Genomic DNA, 20,938 nt, shown 5'->3' on the forward strand with positions numbered 1-20,938 from the left:
TGTTAAACAAGACGGAATTCCAAAGAATGTTAGACATGGGCTGTTTGTAAAGCGCAGCTGGACTTACTTCTACATAACAACGAAAATGTGATGGTTCTCCCATGTATAGCATGTAGGCCAATAACCCACCTCCATGCCCTAGGTATATTTTCCAAAAGCTGTTCCTTATGAATTTCAAATATTTGTTTCTCACTTATATTATTTTTGTCAAGCTATTTAAACTCTTTAGAATCATCTTTCTAAAATGATTGTGCAATGGAGTAAATCATCAAATGTGGTTGTATTAACTTTTTTAATGAACTTGGGAGGACTGAGAGACAGCACAGAGATAAGGCTCTTGCCTTACCTGCAGCTGACCCCAGTTTAACCTCAGCACCACATATGGTACCCCTAAGCACTGCCAGAAGTCACTTCTGAGCATGGAGCTAAAAGTAAGCCCCGAGTACAGCCAGGTGTGGCCCCCAAAACTCCCCCAAATAAATAAAAAAAAAATCAATAGATTTGGAAGAAAGCTGTGTAAAGCACTTGTATAGTAAAACATTTTAAAGACAAATATTATTGTCTAATCTTCCTTCTTTTGAAGCTCACCTTTCCCTCTAAGCAGTGTGCATACGGAGAGATGCCCTCTGCAAACAGTGGCCCTCCCATGCTTTCAGAGTCAGTGATCCCCCCCCCCCAATGTTTCATTGGATTAATGCAGGAAAAACTGAGTGGCCAAGGAGGATTGGAAGCCGGCCTTACATGCTGGGGGAAAAGGTAGCTGAGACAGAGAAGGGACCACCAAGCAAAGGATGCTTGGAGGCCTCAATCAGGATGGAAGATGAGTGCTGAAAGTAGACTATAGACCCAACATGATGGTCACGTATTACCTAAATTGCAAATCATAACACCCAAAAGGAGAGAGATAGGAGAGAGAGAGAGAGAGAGAGAGAGAGAGAGAGAGAGAGAGAGAGAGAGAGTAAAAGGGAATGTGCCTACCATAGTGCCAGGGTGATAGGGTGGGAGTGGCAGGAGGGATACAGGGAACATTGGTGGTGGAGAACGGGCACTGGTGGAGGGATGGGTTTTTGATCATTGTATGAATGAAATGTAATCACAAAAGTGTGTAAGTCTGTAATTCTATCACATGGTGTTTCATTGAAAAATTTAAAAAAGAAAAAGGACTGAGTGGCCAGCCGATGGGTTCAGAGCCATTGGGTTGGTACAGTGGGTTCCCAGGTATGACCCTAATGGTTTTCGTCAACTGTCTCCACAAGGTCACACTGCACTGCATGGTCCAGCCACACCTAGTGCTAGACCTTGGAAACCAGCACAGATGGCAGCGGACAAGACCATCAGGATCGCCAGCATCAAGCATCAAGCCATCAAGAAGCCAGCATCAAAGGTAAAAAACCCACTTTCAATTAAAACCAGTGAAACCTTGTTGACCACAATCCCAGTGATTTTTTTGTCACGTGATGTTGAAGCGTAGGTGCCTTCCACACAGAAATAAGTACACGTCTGGTTGCTGATGGACGACATTTGATTTTCAGAGTGAGGGGGTCTGTGAGACAAGTCAACTCTTCCATGGCACAGTCAGTGGGGTCTACAGAAGTTCAATATGTCACAGAATTTCCAGACTACCTACAGGATCAGGTCAGCCTCAGTGACGCAGTGGTCAAGAGTTTAGGAGTTTGAAAAACAATAGCTGAGACTCTATACCCAATGGCCGCTGCCCAGCCCGTGTTCTTATGAACTGTGACTATTTCCCTTTTTTTTTAAGTATAGGGCTTTAAAAAAAAAAGTCATTTTACTTTGCCAGGGTGCCTTGATAAGGATGGGAGAAGGAATTCCGTCTTGTTTAACACGAGGGCTCCATAGAACAATAATCATTCAGCTTCCCCGAGACTCTGGCTGGAAGGTGATGAATCTTTGGGGTTTGCATTCTTATGTTTATGAGCCACAGACAGACTTGTGATAATTGAAACTTTTCACCATGGAAAAGAGACAGCTGACAGTGTCTTTTTCTGGGCTTACCCTAAGTGGTCCTGTTACAGCTGCTCCTATTTAAAAAGAGAGAAAGAAAGATAAAAGAGGAAAGAAAAAATTGGAGAGTGACTGGGGAGAAATGAATGCTCCTGGGTCTCCATAGTAGATTGTTACCTGCTCCCCCCTGCTCCTCATCTGTTTATGCCCAGAGAATTTCCTCAAGATGTTTCCACTGTATTTCCAGCCTGGGTGGACTCCTCCTCCAAAAGAGCTATCCAGGCTTGTTATGAAACAGCAGGTCATGTGATACCCCAGTTGCCATGGCAAATATTTGCATTTCATGAAAAATGTGAGTTGGGAAAAAAAAACACAAAAAATCCATGGAAATAGCCAGATCCAAAGACAGACAGCAGACAGCCCTTCAGGCTAGTGTTTGGCCTATACCAGACTGACTTCCAATTCAGCTAAACAGAATGTGTGACAGCCACGTGCTAACGCACATAATGGGGACACACAGAGCACCTGTTTGGATTCTCACCCACTCCAGCTCTCAGGCCCCACAGTTTCACAGATCATAGATCTGTAGGTAATACAGATATCACTAGGTAGGAAGCAGTAAGGAAGCTACCTAAAACCAAAAAGAAAAAAAAAATTTTTTTTTTTAAAGAATGACATCTTTTAGGAGGAGTAATTAGCTCTACTTGGATTCTCCTGGCTGTTATCTTTATAAAATGCATCCCAGTGGCTAGACACAGCATTATTTAAAAACATTTCCCTATATTCCCACATGGGTACATTTCTGAATGATCTCTTCAATAGTCAATGTCATTATTCCTATCCTTGGTGAAAAGTGCCCCAGCCTGGGGCTTGGTGTCCAACTCCAGTTGATTTTGTAAATATTGACTTTGTTAAACTCTTTGTTCGAAGCAAACAGAGATCTTGGCAAGAGAGCACCATTGTCTGGGGTGGGAAAGGTCTTCCTAGTTATTAGCCCCTGCCAGCAAGGAGACAGGGAACAGGCTGGCACAGCAGGGGAAGCTGAGGAAATAGAGGTTCAGGAAGAGAGGAAGAAGAGGGAGGGAGTTGTGTTGGGGGGGCACTCCATACCTTCGATTTGTTTTCTATAGTCTCATGGAAGAGTCATTTTGATTTAAACGGTCTCATTCTTCATTGTAGGGGAAAAAGAAAAAGACAAAAGGACTCCACAATTGGAAGGTCTGTACTCTGTTGTGACTAGTTGAAATTGGGGCTTGGTCACAGAGTGGCACCCCTTTTTCTGCGGGGCAGAAGTATGGGAGGTGGGTTTGGCAGCTAGAGCTGGTAACAAAAGTTCTTTTATGAAAGAGTTGAAATCATTTGGGGTGTGGGGAGAGATTGCTTATTTAAAGTGGGAATCCCATTTTTCCCCTTCTCAGTGACTGAATTATTTTGAGAGCTTCACGCCAAAGCAGTGATTTGAATAACAGCTTGTCTTCAACCTCAATCACTTTCATCTTATAAAAAGTAGGCCTATGGGGGTAAAAGTGACAGTGGATACTTGCCTTGCACTTAACCTACTTGGGTTCAGCCTCCCGCACCTATGTGGTCTCCCAAGCCCACCAAGAGTAAGTTCTGAGCACAGAGCTAGAAGTAAATCCTGAGCATCACCAGATATGGTTCAGATACAACAACAACTAAAAACAAAATAAAAAGTATGCCTACAATGAAGTAACACATGAGCAAAGTAGGTCTTGAGTGTATGCATGTGCCGGTGGACGTGACTGTGGGATGTGTGAACACACACACACACACACACACACACACACACCCTTGCACACGCTCACGCTGCGACTAGGGTAGAGCAGGTAACAGTGTGGGGCTGGACATGAAGCCACCTAAGACGAATAAAAAACAAAATGGTCAAGGAAGGAGAAATGGTTCAGGGACGCTTTATAGGGCTGTTAAGTAGTAACCCAAACCCTGTACTTCTGAGACAAGTAAGAGCTCTTCCTAGCAGAGAAATTTGGAGGAAATCATTTCCATTCTCTGTGCCTCCTTCCTTCTGACCAATCCAGATCCATCTCCCTTTTCCTACAGTTGTGTTGAGGCCTAGACATCTTATACGTGTGAAGATGCCTTGGAGCTCCAAGATGCCTTGGAGCATTTGCTGTCAAAATCCATCTTTTGGCAGTATCTGAGGACCCTGAGGTGACCGACATCAAGTCCAGGGCTCCTCCATGATGCAGGGGGGACGGGCCTTTGAGCCATCTCCTCAGCCCCATCAGTCTCATTTTGAAGAGCATCTTTAATCTGCCCCTTCTAGGTATTCTTATCAGGAAGAATTTCAGAGGGAGCAGCTGGAGAGATAGCACAGAAGTTCTGGCGCTTCTAAGCACATGACTGACCCCTGGTTTGATCTCCAATACAGCATACAGTCCCCCAACATCACCAGGATGAACGCTGAGCACAGAGCCAGGAGTAAGCCCTGAGCACTGCCAGGTGTGATCTCAATATGTGTGTGCATGGGTGCACAAGCGCACGCTCACACTCTCTCACACACACACAATTTTAGAGGAACTTCCCTTTTAAGGAACCACTGGGTCATAGTATCCTGTGGAACAGTGACTGGACAGCACTGCATTCACCCCCCCACGGGTGCCCTTACCCTTCTGTATCTAAGTACTTCTGGGCTGGAGCGATAGCACAGCGGGTAGGGTGTTTGCCTTGCATGCGGCTGACCCAGATTCAATTCCTCCATCCCTCTCAGAGAGCCCAGCAAGCTACTGAGAGTATTCTGCCCGCACAGCAAATCCTGGCAAGCTCCCCGTGGCGTATTTGATATTCCAAAAACAGTAACAAGTCTCACAATGAAGACGTTTCTGGTGCCCACTCAGCAAATTGATGAACAATGGAAGGACAGTGCTACAATGCTAACTAAGTACTCACAGATAAATCAATCAATGCAGTGACACTCCTCTAACAACCATCACTTCCCCCCCCCCCCCCCACACCCAACTTCACTAGTGGTGAAGGAAACTGAGTTTGTTTCTGCCCTTTTCAAAACAAAGGAAATGCTTTAAGAATACTATGGCTATTTATCAGGGATGTTTACAAGAGTTGTTGGTGGAGCATACTCAGAGAACAGGTCCAGACCACTGAATACTCAGAGCAGCCCAGAGCTCTGTCCTGTTACTGGCCAGGCCTTCATGGCTGGGAAACAGACATGTAGGACTCAGTGACAGTGAGACTCAGGAATCCAGATTCCAACTATACTGAGGGCAGGAACTTTCCCACAAAGACCAGGTTGTTCCCGGTTACTACCACTGCTGAGGCTGCCACCACGTCTGCTTCCAGATGTCTGCTCTGTGCCCAGAAATGAGCCTTCCACAAAGAGTACCTCTGTTCTCAAAGCCTCTCTACCTAAGGGCTCATCCAAACCAGAGGTTCCCATGAAACTTTAAATCATAGGTCATAAAGCAGAGAAGCAATTGGAAACTCAAACTAACAAATTTAGATGGGGGAAAATTTGCCATGTTACCAAATCATTACAAGTCGTACACAATACCTAAAAATAACAGCAACATCTAGTTAGAATAGGGTGGAGATGAGACCTTGGAGTGGGCACAATATTGGAAGCTGGATCACTTTGAGTCAGTCAGGCTCTGTATAAGGATCCTAAGAATTCATTATTATTATATTATCGGAGCGATAGCACAGCGGGTAGGGCATTTGCCCTGTATGCAGTCAACCTGGGTTCGATTCCTCCATCCCTCTCAGAGTCCGGCAAGCTACCGAGAGTTTCCCGCCCGCACGGCAGAGCCTAGCAAGCTCCCCAGGGCATACTCGATAAGTCAAAAACAGTAACAAGTCTCGCAATGGAGACGTTACTGGTGCCCACTCGAGCAAATCGATGAACAATGAGAAGACAGCGCTACAGACAGTGTTATAATTAGGTTTTGGGGTTAGGGAAACTGTAAAATCCAACTTTGGTGATTATAAGGGTATGAACTCCTACCTTTCTCTATAGAGAAAGCAACGACAGGGTAGAAATCCAGGCTGATTTTGATTCCCTCCCTGCTCTACCCCCTGGAGGCTCTCTCCATCAATCACAATGGCCCCAAAGGCCCTTAGCTGTGTCACATTCTCTCAGAACATTCTAGAAAGGAGGTAGAAAAGATTCACTCAGTGCAGCAGGCCAAGAAAACAGGGTTTTAAGAACGGAAATTTCACATTTGACTGAAAATATACTCCATCTTTTGAAAAAAAAAAAGAAAAGAACATTTCTGACTTATTTTGTTTGATCTTCAGCAAGCACTGAACCATTGAGCGTTTCTGTTTCATGAGAATGCATATCAGGGTAGAGATTTTTTTTTTCTCCTCAGGAAGTATTTCAGAGTTCAAGAAGATTCATTTGAATAAAAGATACCTTTCAAAGCAATTGCAGAAATTATCACAAGGAAATTGCTGCTGCTATGAGTGGCCTTTACACTCAATTTTTGTCCTGTAAATGTCCCCAATCAGTGAGTTCTCATTCTGCCTTTCATCCTTCTTACTAAGGTTAAGGGCTCTGAGTCTCACTCTTACAGCTGACACTTAAGGTGCATGCCATTCCTTATGCCTATAAACAGAGAATTGTTTTGTTGATTTACAGGACCCTAAAATGCCGGCGTATTATTCTTTAGGGTTCTTGCCTCAAAACTATCTTTTAACATCTTGGTATAGGCAGTTATTTTTCTGTTGTGATTTGTTAGTTTGAGTTTCCAATAAATAATAAATACTTTTCTTAAAAGGAAAAGAAAACTTCTTGTTTTCTACCCCATGGTACAATAAGGTGATTCCAGTAGAGATTTGGCCTCTGATTCCTGGTGTGTTTATTATTTATTGACTGATTTTGTTTGTTTGTTTTGGGGCCACATGTGGCAGTGTTCAGCAGATTCTCCTAGTGGGATCATACTTTCAGCCTGGAGGCAGAAGGTATCAAAACCAGAAGCACCCTAGTGGCCCAAAATGGAAATTGAAAGCAGCCCATACTAGTCACTTCTCAAGGCCACAGGAGAAGGTTGTGACACGTTTGCTCTCGGGTCTTGATCTCGGGTCTTATCACTTCAAATCCACCCTTTCCCCGCAGCGCCATGTTCCCTCAGCCTTTCATGGGAATGAGTTTAGTGACTCGCTTTCCAACTTATAAAGGAAGCTGTTCAAGGTCATTTTGGTCCTCATAGCTCATAACAAAAAATGGGGAGGGGGGTAGTGTCAGGCAAATGAGAATCTTGATAAGGAATCATATGGGCAGTTCTGGGCTGTTGGGCTGTAAGTATTGGCAGTCTGGGGCCAGGGAACAGCAGTTAGGTGTGTGATTGTAGTCAAGTCTCTCTGTCTGCTTCCTCAGCTGTGGAAACAGTGACCTGGACCAGTAGTGAGGCACCATGAAAGGTTCTTTATTTTCCCCCCTTTTTATAATTTTATTTATTGAATCACCGTGAGAGCAGTTACAAAGCTTTTGGGTCTAAGTCTCGGTCATACAATGAAACACCCGTACCTTCTACATAAAATCTTCACAACCACTCCACAGGGATCTGCCAGTCCTATAGATGGCTAAGAGAACATATCATCGTAGTTCAGGCTCCCATAACAATACCAGATTCTGGAGTGGCTTACCCAACCAACATTTATTTCTCAGGGCTCTGGGGCCAAATCCAAGAAAGAGGAAGATGCCAGTATGGTTGGTTCTGATAATAACCTTCTTTGGGTTTACAAAGGCAAACCTTTTTGCAGTATCTTCACATGGGGACGGGGAAAAAGGAGACAAAGTGGGAATGAAGGAGGGAGAGAGAGATAAAGAGAGACAGAAAACACATTTCTTGTGTCTCCTCTTGAAAAAAAAAAAGAATCATTTAATCACGAACATTCCACCCTCATGTGCAAATTACTTCTCAGATATCCCAACCCCAAATGCTGTCACCCTAGGGATTACAGAGAGCGTCAACATATGAAATTCTATGGGGATGCAAACATTCAATTCACAGTTGCTAGTAATTTTTCCAAGTGGCACAACTTAAACTTCCACCTACTCAGTTTAAACTTCAGGGCACAGGGCTGAATTTCAGGGCTCATTTCTTTGGACCCCTGATAGCTCCTAGGATTAAAGACAAGGCCAATGGCCTTCGTGAAAGTCATACCCTAAAATTCATGAGCCCTGATCATGTCGGCAGCTCACTTCGAATACTGTATCTCGTTTTCCAACAATTCTCACAAGCTGAGGTCCTGGTACTTATTCTGTAGGAATCTTAACACACACTGGGTGCTCAGTAAGTATTGAAGCGCAAGTCAGAGAAACTGTGACTGTGCTTTGGGGAATAATGAAGATTCCATCTCTGAGAGATACTCCATTAATAGCCTGAGTCAAAGCTCTTACTTGGAGCCACAACATTAGGCAAGAAAAAGATAGCAAGGGCATCCTTTTTTTTTTTAAGGAAGAACTTACTCTTATTAATACAAATGGAGGCCATCGCTTCAGTTTGTTCCTAATGGATGCATTTGAGTGTTTGAGAAACTTCCTAGAATATCCGTTTACAGAATCCGAAGTTCTTTAATCTATCCTTCTAGGCAAATCATTCTCAAAAGAACAGCTCTGGGGCCAGAGCAAAATTCATTGTACAGTGGGCAGGGCTCTTGCTTTATACATAGCCCACCCAGATTTAATTCCCGGCATCCCATATGGTTCTTGGAACAGCTCCAGGCGTGATCCCTGAGTATAGAGCCCTGAATTCAACTAGTTAAAGCCCCCAAACAAAACCAATTTTTAAAAAAGCAAAAGATGATCTCAATGTTAGAAAATTGAGAGATCTTGGGGCTGGAGCAATAGCACAGCGAGTAGGGTGTTTGCCTTGCATGCGGCCGACCCGGGTTCAATTCCCAGCATCCCATATGGTCCCCTGAGCACTGCCAGGAGTAATTCCTGAGCGCAAAGCCAGAAGCAACCCCTGAGCATCGCCAGGTGTGACCCAAAAAGCAAAAAAAATAAATAAATAAAATTGAGAGATCTTGATAGAGGTCTATTTCCCAATTTCAGAATATAGTTTAATCCTGTGTCCATAAACCATGCACATATATGAAAAGGACGTTTTGAATAAGACTCTTCAGCTTAGAAATAGATGTAAGGTGTAATAGATGTAATAGATGTAAGATGTCATAGATGTTTTCAATGGAATATATTTTTCTTTGTGGTGATTATTTCTGAATCTTGGGAAATCTTTCCTGTTTCCTATTTTCGGTTTGCTGACATCCAAAATCTCCATCTTGCCTTGTTGGTTTTGGGGTGTCAATTTAGACTTTTCCTTAAATAACTTCTCCAGAAACTGTCCTAATTAGTAATTCCACTTTGCAAATGAAGAAAAGCTTTTACCAGTGAGTTGATCCGGTTAGTTAGAGAAGGATGCTAACAATTAGGCCATGGCCATAGGTTTGGGCTCTGAGTGAGCCAATTAGGGGCTGTCAGCATCTTGTATAGGTGTGTCTGGGTCCCAGCATGAGGAGGCCCACATGGACTAGGAGAAAACAAACAGGGAACAGTCACACTGAAAGTACAACTTGTGGCAAACAGGGAGAGAGAAAAGATGGAAGGGACAGAGGAGGAAAGGATGGAAGGAGGAAAGAAGGGAGGGAGGAAGGGAGGGAAGGAGGGATGAAGGGATGGAGGGAAGGAGGGAGGGAGGGAAGGAGGGAGGGAAGGAAGGAAGGAAGGAAGGAAGGAAGGAAGGAAGGAAGGAAGGAAAAGGAGAAGGGATTGGACAGAAGAGGGCAGAACAGGAAGGGGAAAGGGGAAAGGAGGAAGGAAAAAGAGGGAAGAGGAAGAGAGAAGAGAGGGTAGGGGAAGGGGAGAGGGTAAGGAGTAGATGGGGAAGGGGAGGGGAAGGGGAAGGGCATATTGAGATAGGGTTGGGAAGGGGTGGGAGACAAATTCATGGAGATACCTAGCATGAGAAGAGTAAGGGAAGGAACTGGAGCCTGAGGCCTGGCGTGACCTGTAATCAGAGATCTCCTTCCTGGCGAGCTGTGAAGCCGCTTTGTCTTTACCTGTTCAATGGGTCTCACAGCACTGATGCACAGCTTTAATTTGGAAGCCTTTCTCTTGAGGAACATGTCTTTTTTGCTCTGAGCCTCAAGTGCTCCCCAGTGTGGCATTTTCTGTGACAGATGTACCACAGTTCTGCTTTAGCTGACTCCAGGCCCACAGCGTCCCTGTGCCTGAGTCGCCTTTTTGATGTCCAAGAGTGTCTCCTTGGAGAGCAGGTCTTTACTAGAACAACCTCCAGGAAGGGACAGAGGTGCTATCCCTTTGTTTGGAAATAGCCCCTGTTGCCTCCTGTCAACCCACTCCTAGTCCAGGGGCTAGGCTTTCACATGTCTGGAAACGCACTTGCTCTGCACATTGGTTCTCTTGGGCCACCCACGAAAGGCTCTGTCCCGAGAGACTTAGGGACCCCTTCCTTCTAAACATCTCCCAGGGGGTTCCATTTTCATAGAACTCCCATTCCACATGACTCATGAATCACAAACTGTCACTGTCACTGTCCTCCCGTTGTTCATCGATTTGCTCGAGCGGGCCCAGTAACGTGTCCATTGGAGACTTTCTTGGGACTGTGTTTGGCATATCGAATACATCACGGGTAGCTTGCCAGGCTCTGCCGTGTGGCCGGGATACCCTTGGTAGCTTGCTGGGCTCTCCGAGAGGGGTGGAGGAATCGAACATGGGTCGGCCAGGTCGGCCGCGTGCAAGGCAAACACCCTACCCGCTGTGCTATCACAAACATAATTTTAAAATTCCCAAGAAGCACCGGCTTGCACTTCCATAGCAGTGATGCTTATAGGAGCCTCCGCATCCAGTTGCCAGGACTGGACACATGATGGGTAGGAGCAGCCAGCTCCAGGCCTATCCATCTGGGATTCTCCGTGCGTGGCTGTTTCTCTGATAAAGCCTTACCATTCTTATTGGAATTCTCCCCTTCCCACCATCAGGACCCACTCTTGAAGGCAGGCAGAAATATAGCCATGGGCCATTCCTAGCAGAGCATGTGCCACTTGTCTTCTACCAGAAGCTGTACTTCCTCCTGCCAGCACCGATGCCTGCTGAAGGAGGCGGGCCTTCCCTAACTTGAGGGCGCATCCGAGAAGGAGGAGCTCACCTCCAACCACCAAACAATTCGCAGTCACTCTGTGAGTAGCCTCAGAAGAGGCTGCTGTCTTACACAGATGCTTATGGCCATAACAACTCTGAAGTTAACAGTACACAGAAGCTCACTAAGGTTTAAAGTCAGCTGCAAAAGTTCCAGTAAACTCCCCCCATTATGATTTCACACTTGGTGTTCAGCTTTTTTTTTCCATTTTTTTTTATTAGTGAATCACCGTGAGGTACAGTTTTTGTGCTTGCGCTTCAATCATACAATGATCAAGTAACTATCCTTCCACCAGTGCCCATTCTCCACCACCAATGATCCCAGTATCCCTCCCACCACCCCCACCTCATTCCCCACCCCACCCCACCCCCGCCCCACCTCTGTGGCAGGACATTCCCTTTTGTTCTCTCTTTCCTTTTAAGTGTTGTAGTTTGCAATAGAGGCATTGAGTGACCTTTGTGTTCTCTCTATAGTCTACATTCAGCACGCATCTCCCAACCTTAGTGGATCCTTCAAACACCCTTTACTTGGTCTTCCCTTCTTTATCTGAGCTTGTGTTCAGCGTTTTTACATGACAGTCTAAGGGATTATCTCACAGCCCAGATTTAAACTAAGCCTCTTTTTTTTTTAGATGCTTCTTACATTGGTTTATTGTGCTTTTATTGTAAATCAGCCTCTTGGTTTACCTTTTAGATCCCTTTCTGGCTAAATTTGATTATTATTATCTGTGTCCGGAGAGAGAGTACAGTGGGTAGAGTGCTTGCCTTGCATGTGAAAGGATGGAGGGATGTAGGGTTCAATCCCCCTACATCCCATATGTTCCTGACAGGAGTAATTCCTGAGTGCAGAGCCAGGAGTAACCCCTCAGCATTGAAGGACCTGACTCCAAAACAAAACAAAAATTGTTCATAACAGCGCTAACATTTATTTAATAGAGACAAAGCACTAACAATCTAACCTAGTAACATTCACCATAATGCTGTGGTACAATAGTTACTGATCAATTAACTGGGGCTTTGTATTTTTTTTTCTTTGAGCTTTATAAAAACTCTTCAAAATTCAGAGAGCAGTGTATTCCTACAATCTGATAAAAATTGGCTTATACATCTGAAAACATTGACATATTGAAGACAAGCTGTTCCTTAAATCCACAAGCAAAAAGCAATCAGCTCAGTAACTGATCGCTGGGCTTTCTGAAGCAAAATCAGACCTGATGCAGCTTTAGTCCTGCTGGCCCAAGGAAGTAAGGAAAGGAAGGAAGGAAGGAAGGAAGGAAGGAAGGAAGGAAGGAAGGAAGGAAGAGAAAATGACATAAACAATAGGGAGTAACTTTCTCATGCAGAAGGTTTCAACAATAAAATGTAGAACTTTTACACTGAACACAAACAAAACAAAAATTTTCCTTTTTTTCTTGGTTTACATGGGTGTTTGTGAGAGTGTGAGTGTGTATGACATAGTTTATTTTCACCTAGACTATTTACCTTATTATTACCTATTTACCTTATTATTATTAGTTTTGGGGTCAAACAGGCTTTGCTCAGGTCTTGGTCCTGGCTCTGCACTCAGGAATCACTTCTGATAGAATCACCCACCATCTGAGGTGTGGGAACCAAAGCTGGGTCTGCTATGTACAAGGCAAGCACCCTATATGCTGTACTATCTCTTGGGTCCAAGACTTAAAAAATAGCTTTTAGTCTGTGTTTTATTCTTTTATTCTCTCTACTTTGGGGCATTATGATTTGCAATACAGATACTGAGAGGCCGATAGCACAGCGGTAGGGCGTTTGCCTTGCACGCAGCCAACATGGCCAACCCGAGTTCGATTCCTCCGCCCCTCTCGGAGAGCCCGGCAAGCTACCGAGAGTATCTTGCCCGCACGGCAGAGCCTGGCAAGCTCCCCGTGACGTATTCGATATGCCAGACACAGTAACAACAAAGTCTCCAATGGAGACGTTACTGGGCCCGCTCGAGCAAATCGATGGTCAACGGGAGGGCCTTTACCTTTACCTATACTGAGAGGCCATCATGTTTGGTCTTTAGTCTACTGTTAGACATATCTCCAATCCCAAGCCATCCTTCCAACGATCATTGACTTAGAGGTCCCTTCTCCATCCCAAATGCCTTCTCCCCCAGCACATGAGGCAGGCTTCCAAACCATGGAGCAATCCTCCTGGACTTTGTCTCTACTGTCCATAGGAGAATCTCATATTATGTTATTTTATGTTCCACAAATGAGTGCAGTCATTTTGTGTATATCCCTCTCTTTCTGTTTCATTTCACTTAGCATGATACTCGCCATATCCATCCACTTATAAGCAAATTTCATGACTTCATCTTTTCTAAGAGCTGCATAGTATTCTATTGTGTAGATGTGCCAAAGTTTCTGTTCTTGGGCACTTGGGTTGTTTCCAGATGCTGGCTATTGTGAACAATGCTACAATGAACATACAGATGCAGATGTCGTTCTACTGTGCTTTTTTGAATCCACAGAATATATTCCCAGAAGTGGTATTGCTGGGTCAAATGGAAGCTCAATTTCTAGTTTTTGGAGGAATGTCTATATTGTTTTCCAAAAGGGCTGGACCAGTTGGCATTCCCATCACCAACAAATGAGAGTCCCTTTCTCCCTGCATCCTCACCAGTACTGGTTGTTCTTGTTCTTTTTGATGTGTGCCAGATTCTGTGGTGTAAGATGATATCTCATTGTTGTTTTGATTTGCATCTCCCTGATGGTTAGGATGTAGAGCATTTTTTATGTGTCTTTTGGCCATGTGTATTTATTTTTTGAGGAAGTTTATGTTGATTTCTTCTCCCCATTTTTTGATGAGGTTGGAATTTTTTTTTCTTGTAAAGTTCTCCCATTGTCTTTTATATCTTGGATATTAAGCCCCTATCTGATGAAAATTGGGTAAATAATTCTTCTCATTCCATGGGCTCTCTCTGTATTTTGCTGTTTCTTTTGAGGTGCTTTTAGTTTAACGTAGCCCCATTTGTTTATATTTATTTCTACTTCTTGGTTAGTGGTGTTTCATCCTTGAAGATACCTTTAATTTCAGTATCATGGAGGGTTCTGCCTACGTTTTTCTCCATGTACCTTATGGATTCAGGTCTGATATTAGGGCCTTTAATTCATTTTGATCTGACTTTTGTGCTTGTCATTATACAGAGGTCTGAGTTCATTTCTTTTTTTTTTTGCATGCAGCTGTTCAACTTTCCTAGCATCACTTGCTGAAGAGGCTTTCCTTGCTCCACTTCACACTTCTTGCTCCTTTACCAAAGATTAAGTGATCATATACTTGAGAGTCTGTGTCTGAATAATTCAACTCTGCTCCATTGGTCTGTGGGTATGTTTCTATCCCAATACCATACTGTTTTAATTACTCCTCCTGCTTAGTAGTACAGTTTGAAGTTGAGGAAGGTAATGCCATCCATCTTCTTTTTCCCAAGGATTGCTTTAGATATTCATGGCGGGGGAGGAGGGGGGTTCTTGCTCTATCTGAATTTCAGGACTGTTTTGTCTATTTCTTTGAAAAATGTCATGAGTATCCTTATAAGAGGCCATATTGAATCTGGATAATGCTTGGAGAGTTTTGCCATTTTGACAATGTTAATCCTCCCAATCATGCGCAGGGGACGTGTTTCCATTTCCTTGTGTCTGCCTTTATTTCTTGCAGTAGCATTTTGTAGTTTTCTTTATATAGGTTCCTTAACTCCTTAGTTAAGATAATTCCAAGGTATTTGATTTTCTGAAGAACAATTGTGAACAGGAATGGTTTTTTAAATACCCCTTTATTCTCTTTCATTATTTGAATATAGAAAAGTCATGAACTTCTGGGTATTGATTTTGTAACCTACCACTTTACTATACAAACCTATTGTTTCTAAGAGCTTTTCTGTAGTCTTTAGGATTTTCTAAGGATAGTATCATGTCATCAGCAAATAGTGAGAGCTTGACTTCTTCCTTTCTATCTGGATGCCCTTGCTATATTCTCCTTGCCCAACTGCTATGGCAACTACTTCCAGTACTATATTGAATAGATATAGTGAGAGTGGGCAATCTTGTCTTGTTCCTGATCTTAGAGAGAAGGGTCTTAGTTTTTCCCTAATGAAAATAATGCTTGCTGTGGGCTTGTGGTGGATGGCTTTTGACTATATTGAAGAAAATTTCTTCAACTCCCATTTTGTTGAGAATTTTTATCATAAACGGGTGATGGATCTTGTCAAACACCTTCTCTGCATCTATTGATATGATCATATGGTTTTTATCTTTCCTTTAATTAATATGGTGTATTATGTTGATTGACTTGGAGTGTTGAACCATCCTTGCATCCCCAGGATGAATCCTACTTGGTCATGATGTATGATCTTTTTGATGAGTCATTGGATTCTATTTGCTAGTATTTTGTTAAGGATCTTTGCCTCTGTGTTCATCAGGGATATTGGCCTATAAGTCTCTTTTTTTGGTGGAGTTTCTGTCTGCTTTTGGTATGAGGGTGATATTTGCCTCATAGAAACTGTTTGGAAGTGTTTCTCTTTCTTCAATTTCCTGGAAAAGCTTGAAAAGGATTTGGAGTAGGTCCTCTTTAAAGGTTTGGAAGAATGCACTAGTGAATCCATCTGGACCAGGACTTTTGTTTATGGGAGAATTTTGACTACTATTTTGATTTCCTTGATAGTGATAGGTCTGTTCAGGTATTCCAAGTCTTCTTGGGTCAGCTTTGGGATATTATAGGAGTTCAGGAATTTATCCATTTCTCTGAGGTTTTCTTGCTTCATGGCATAAAGATTCTCAAAGTAATCTCTAATTATCATTTGAATTTCTGTGGTTTCTGTTGTGATATCCCCCTTTTCATTTCTGATTCTGTTTATTAGGGGTCTCTCTCTCTCTCTCTTTCTCTGTGAGTCTTGCTAGTGGTTTATTGATCTTGTTTATTTTCTCAAAGAACCAGCTCTTGGTTTCACTGCTCTTTCATATTGTTTTTTGGGTTTCCATGTCATTAATTTCTGCTCTAAGTTTTATTATTTCTTTTCTTGTGCCTGGTTTGGGCTCCTTTCGTTGGTCATTTTCCAAAATCTTAAGCTGTGAGGTTAAATTACTTATGTGGGACTCACTCTTTCTTCCTGAGGAATGCTTATAAAGCTATAAACTTTTCTCTTAACACTGCTTTTACCTTGTCCCATAAGTTCTGGTAACTCATGTCTTCATTCTCATTTGTTTCCATTATTCTTTTGATTTCCTCTTTGATTTCCTCTCTAAGCCACTGACTGTTCAGTAGTGAGCTGTGTAATTTCCTGATGTTTGTTTAAATTTTTGTTTCTGTGTTTGATTCACTTCTGTTTTCAGTGCATCATGGTCTTAAAAGATAGTTGATATAATTTCTATCCTCTTAATTTTATGGAGGTATATTTTGTGGCCCAGCATGTCGTTTATCTTGAGAATAACCCACATGCACTTGAGAAGAATGTATATTCAGCTTTTGGGGGATAAAATGTCACATTAAACCCCTGTCTTCCATTTCTTCCCTCAGATAAAGTATGCCTTTGCTGAGCTTGAATCTGGTTGATCTATTGAGAGGTGATAAAGCAGTGTGAAATCTCTAATCATTATTGTTTTGCTATCAATGTCTTTCTTCAAGTCTGTGAGCAGTTGTTTTAAATATTTCGCTGGTCCTTCATTAGGTGCATATACATTTAAGAATGTCAGTTCTTGGGCTGGAGTGATAGCACAGCGGGTAGGGTGTTTGCCTTGCACGCGGCCAACCCAGGTTTGGTCCCCGGCATCCCATATGGTCCCCCAAGCACCGCCAGGAGTAATTCCTAAGTGCAAAGCCAGGAGTAACCCCTGAGCATTGCTGGTTGTGACCCAAAAAAGAAAAAAATAAAATAAAATAAATTGGCTTCTAAAAAAAAAAAGAAGAATGTGAGTTCTTTCTGATGTACAGATCCTTTGATCATTAAGAAATGTTCTTCACTGTCTCTTGTAACCTTCTTCAGTCTGAAGTCTATGTAGTCTGATACTATTATGGCCACCCCAGCTTTTTTGAGAGAGTTGTTTGTAGAATTGTTTTTCATCCTTTTACTTTGAATCTTTGTTTGTTCTGACTGTTCAGTAATGCTTCTTGCAGGCCGTAGAATGTTGGCTTCAATTTTCTGGTCCATCCTGTGACTCTGTCTTTTAATTGGTGTGTTTAGCCCATTGACAATGAAGGATATTATTGTTAAGGGGTTTTGTCTTTTGTTTCTGTAGTAATTTGTGTGTTTGGCGGGGCAGGGGCTGATCTCATCTTAAAGTCATATGCTCTTATCTTGAGAAATTTTATGGCACTTTCATGAAAGTGACAGAGCTTTAAGTGACTGATGATCAGGTCCCTTTAGTAAGATTTATAAATTATGCTGGTCATACTTTTCTATTATGTCATGTCTCCAACTGAATCAAAATTAGTAGCCATTATCATCCCACCCTCAAGGAAAAAATGGTAAGGTGTGTGGACCATGCATTAGAAACAGACCACAGGGGCTGGAGAGAAAGTACAGTACAGATGTGCTTGCCTTGCATGCGACTGACCCAGATTCAATCCACGACATCCCATATGGTCCCCTGCACACTGCCAGGAGTGATTCCTGAGCATAGAGCCAGGAATAATCCCTGAGCACCAGTGGGTGTGCCCCCCCCCAAACAAAACCAGAGTACAATTCTCTTTCATCTCTGACACCCCCGCTCTTCCACAGTTCTTGAAATCCACGGCATATAAAATATCCAAGATACCATGGGAGTATGACTTTACCATTTACAATGGCACCATAGACAAGACTGCCTTGGATTTCCTCGTGTTCAAGGAACACGTTGGTTTGATTTGGGGAAGTGTTTTTTCTTTCTTGGAGCACATCGAGAAGTTTCTCAGGGACTATGCCATCCCAGAAGCCAGGGTGAAGGGGAGCAATCTGGTCGACCTCCTCCCAGAGGTCGAACTGAAAGATAAACTTACCAAAAGTGATATCTTATCTGTGCTGGAAAACCCAGAGTATATCCAATGCATAGTCAACCGTCCAGGGCAGCGGTTCAAAGGCCAAGATGGAAAGAGAGAGGCAGCGATCAAGATCCAAGCCACGTGGAAATGCTACAAGGCCAGGAAATTCTACATCCAGTACCGCCGGCAGAAGTGGGCAACGGGCGTGATTGCTATCAAGTGGCTTTTGCATTGCCACAAGTCCCGAGTCAGGAAGATGCGGAGGGAGAACCAGCAAAGACATCTGAGTAATTTCCACATCCGTGCCAAGGTACACAGGGCTGCCGGCTGTTCCAATAGGCCCCTTTTCTAAACATTACTTGCTCCAGCGATCTTGAGCCCATCACTCTTTTGCTTCTCCTTCTCTTTCTAGCTTTCCTCTCTCTGGGCCTGCCTCCCCTTCCCCTCCCCTCAAACTTGCATGCCCACAACCTGCATTTGTTTGCACACTATCTTTGAACCCTCATCAGCAAAAGTCGACCTTTGTGGCTGGAATTCTGTTGCAATTTTTTGGGGGGTAGGGGAAAGAGTTCCTTCCCATGGATGCTGGCTATTCTGTCAGAAAATCAATGTTTTAACTGCATTACCTTTTCTCCCTATATATACCTTCTGGCACTTTAATTTGCTAGGCAAAAAAAAAAAATTCTGTCTTGTCTACATTGCTGTCACCACTTTGTCAGAAAGTATTTAAGTTTGCAGACAGCCTTTTAATTAGTGCTCACAATTTCATTTATGTTTGCTTTCTCTTTTTTTCATTCATATTCTGTTAATTAAGTGAGCTGCCTCTAATCTTCCCCTGCCAGTTGCATCCTGTAGCCACCTAATTAAATTAATTGGGGAAGATGTTTTAAGTATGTAATTAAATCAATTAATATAATTTATGCCTGGCTTAACTGTACAGTGGAAAAACAGCTGAAGTTTGACTAGATGAATCCACTACAGCTCCCTGTCACTGATCAATGCTCTTCTTGATTTTCAGCATCTGGCAGCCAACTGGAATCGCATCCGGACCTCCAGGAGAACCATTATCCATATCCCATCATTAGGTATAACACTTTTGCCTGCAAATCTATCAGCAACCTCTATTACCCACCACATTATGGTTCCTTGATTGAGTTCAAGGAAGGCCCCTTGTTTTATTCAAATTGGTCTCGGCAGGAAAATGTTCTCGACATGATGAGAGTAATAACACAGAGCCCTCGCTCGAAATGGCGTTTAATTTGGGGATTAAGCAAATAAAGTCATTATGTGGGGGCTGGTATTCAGTGGAGAGGTGATTTGCTGTAATTCGCTTTCATCTGTATGAAATGAACTAAAAAGTTGTATTTTTTCCCCCTGAAATAACAGATAATGTTTTCGATCTTCTCTAATGATAGAATAACATGGGCTTGTGTGTGTTGTGGCTGTTACGCCAATAAGCCAGGATATTGCTTGTACACTGTTTTTAATCAAATGTGCAGTCAAAATGATAAGCTACATTCTCTGAAATTATTTAGTTCTAATTACGAGCAGATGGGATGCTTTATTTGCACCTAGGGCGTCTGAGCAAAAGGAAATGCTGTGTGAACAAGAATAATTAAGAAGTTGAATAGTGTTTTTTGCGCTTAAATAATCTGCAGTTTCATGTTAATTAGCACTAATGTAATTATTTAATTACATTTATGAATTGGGGAACTTAAAAGCTGTTGTCTGCAACACAGTGGTGAAATAGGTATGCCAAAATGACATTGGGAATTTCAGAAATTTGCATTGGAAGTTCTTTTTAAAATATGAGCTGCTGTCAAAATGTTTGGGATTTGTTTGCTTGCTTATTGCATTTTGTTTGACTTTTCATCCAACTTGTGTGTGAAATACTCTGGGTAAGGCCAGATTTCCCAGATTGACTGGTAGAGTTTTGACAAACAGTGAAATCCATTGAATCTCTGAGGCACACAGGACTTCTTTGTTCAGGCCTTTAAAACAGAGCAATGCAGTGAGTGAATGACAGTGAGAGAATTCTATCGAACAACTTACTTGTACTTCTGTGTGGCTTTATCTGTTTGTGAACTTATGTGCAGTGTAGAAACCTAACATATTTAAGTAGTAATATAAAAATCAAAATTAAAACCACCAAAGGGATCCAAACAAATGAGATGCTTTAAATGAATAAAATACTCATAGTCGTAAAGTAAGGCACATTTCTCTAGATTCTCAAGTATTTACCTTTAGGTATTTGTACAAAAGTTATGAAAATGGTGTGAGTTACACAGAGACTAATTTTACTTTGATCTTTTTAAGGAAAAGGAGTGCTTGTAAGGGAAGGGGATTAAACTGAGGGCCTCGCAGACACAAGGCAAGTGCTCTAGCCCTGAGGTACATTGCCAGACCCCAATTTCTTTTTGCGGCTTCTGGAAGAAATTGGCTCCTTCTTAGGATGTAACTGAGGTAAAACAGACCTGGACTTCATTCTGACTTAGGCTTTTGTTTTGACAGGTCGGTCTACTTTTGCGCACAAAATTAGTTCACACGCAGAAATTGCACTTGTAATTGATTATAACTGAGGAAGCTAATTGCAGACCCAATTAACTGACTCAAATCTTTGGAATAAGGTGCAAGAGCCTTTTGCTTCTGCAACTAATTGTGAACCTGACCTGATATTATGTGGAAAATTATGTTTTTACTATTCTTAATTTCATTCAAACCTAGAAGTACAAGTGTGATGCCCCTCTCTCTATAATGTTGATAGATGCAAAGACGTGGCTTTCTGTGAGCTGCTTCTTCCTCTCTGCCCACCTCAAATCATTCAAAGTCCCAGGTAATTGCCCCGAT

General features: G+C 42.6%; 1 protein-coding gene across 1 annotated transcript in view; it reads left to right on the top strand.

Moving 5' to 3' along the window:
* IQCH (IQ motif containing H) overlaps positions 1-20,938 on the top strand; it is a 144,057-nt gene that overhangs the window by 18,279 nt on the left and 104,840 nt on the right. Inside the window, exons 2-4 of the mRNA XM_056128076.1 lie at positions 1,257-1,384; positions 17,853-18,401; positions 19,110-19,176. Coding sequence (XP_055984051.1) covers positions 1,257-1,384; positions 17,853-18,401; positions 19,110-19,176 — 744 coding nt within the window. The remainder of the gene's footprint in view (positions 1-1,256; positions 1,385-17,852; positions 18,402-19,109; positions 19,177-20,938) is intronic.

Source organism: Sorex fumeus, unplaced genomic scaffold (assembly GCF_029834395.1).
Source record: "Sorex fumeus unplaced genomic scaffold, SorFum_2.1 ptg000063l, whole genome shotgun sequence".
NCBI lineage: Eukaryota > Metazoa > Chordata > Mammalia > Eulipotyphla > Soricidae > Sorex > Sorex fumeus.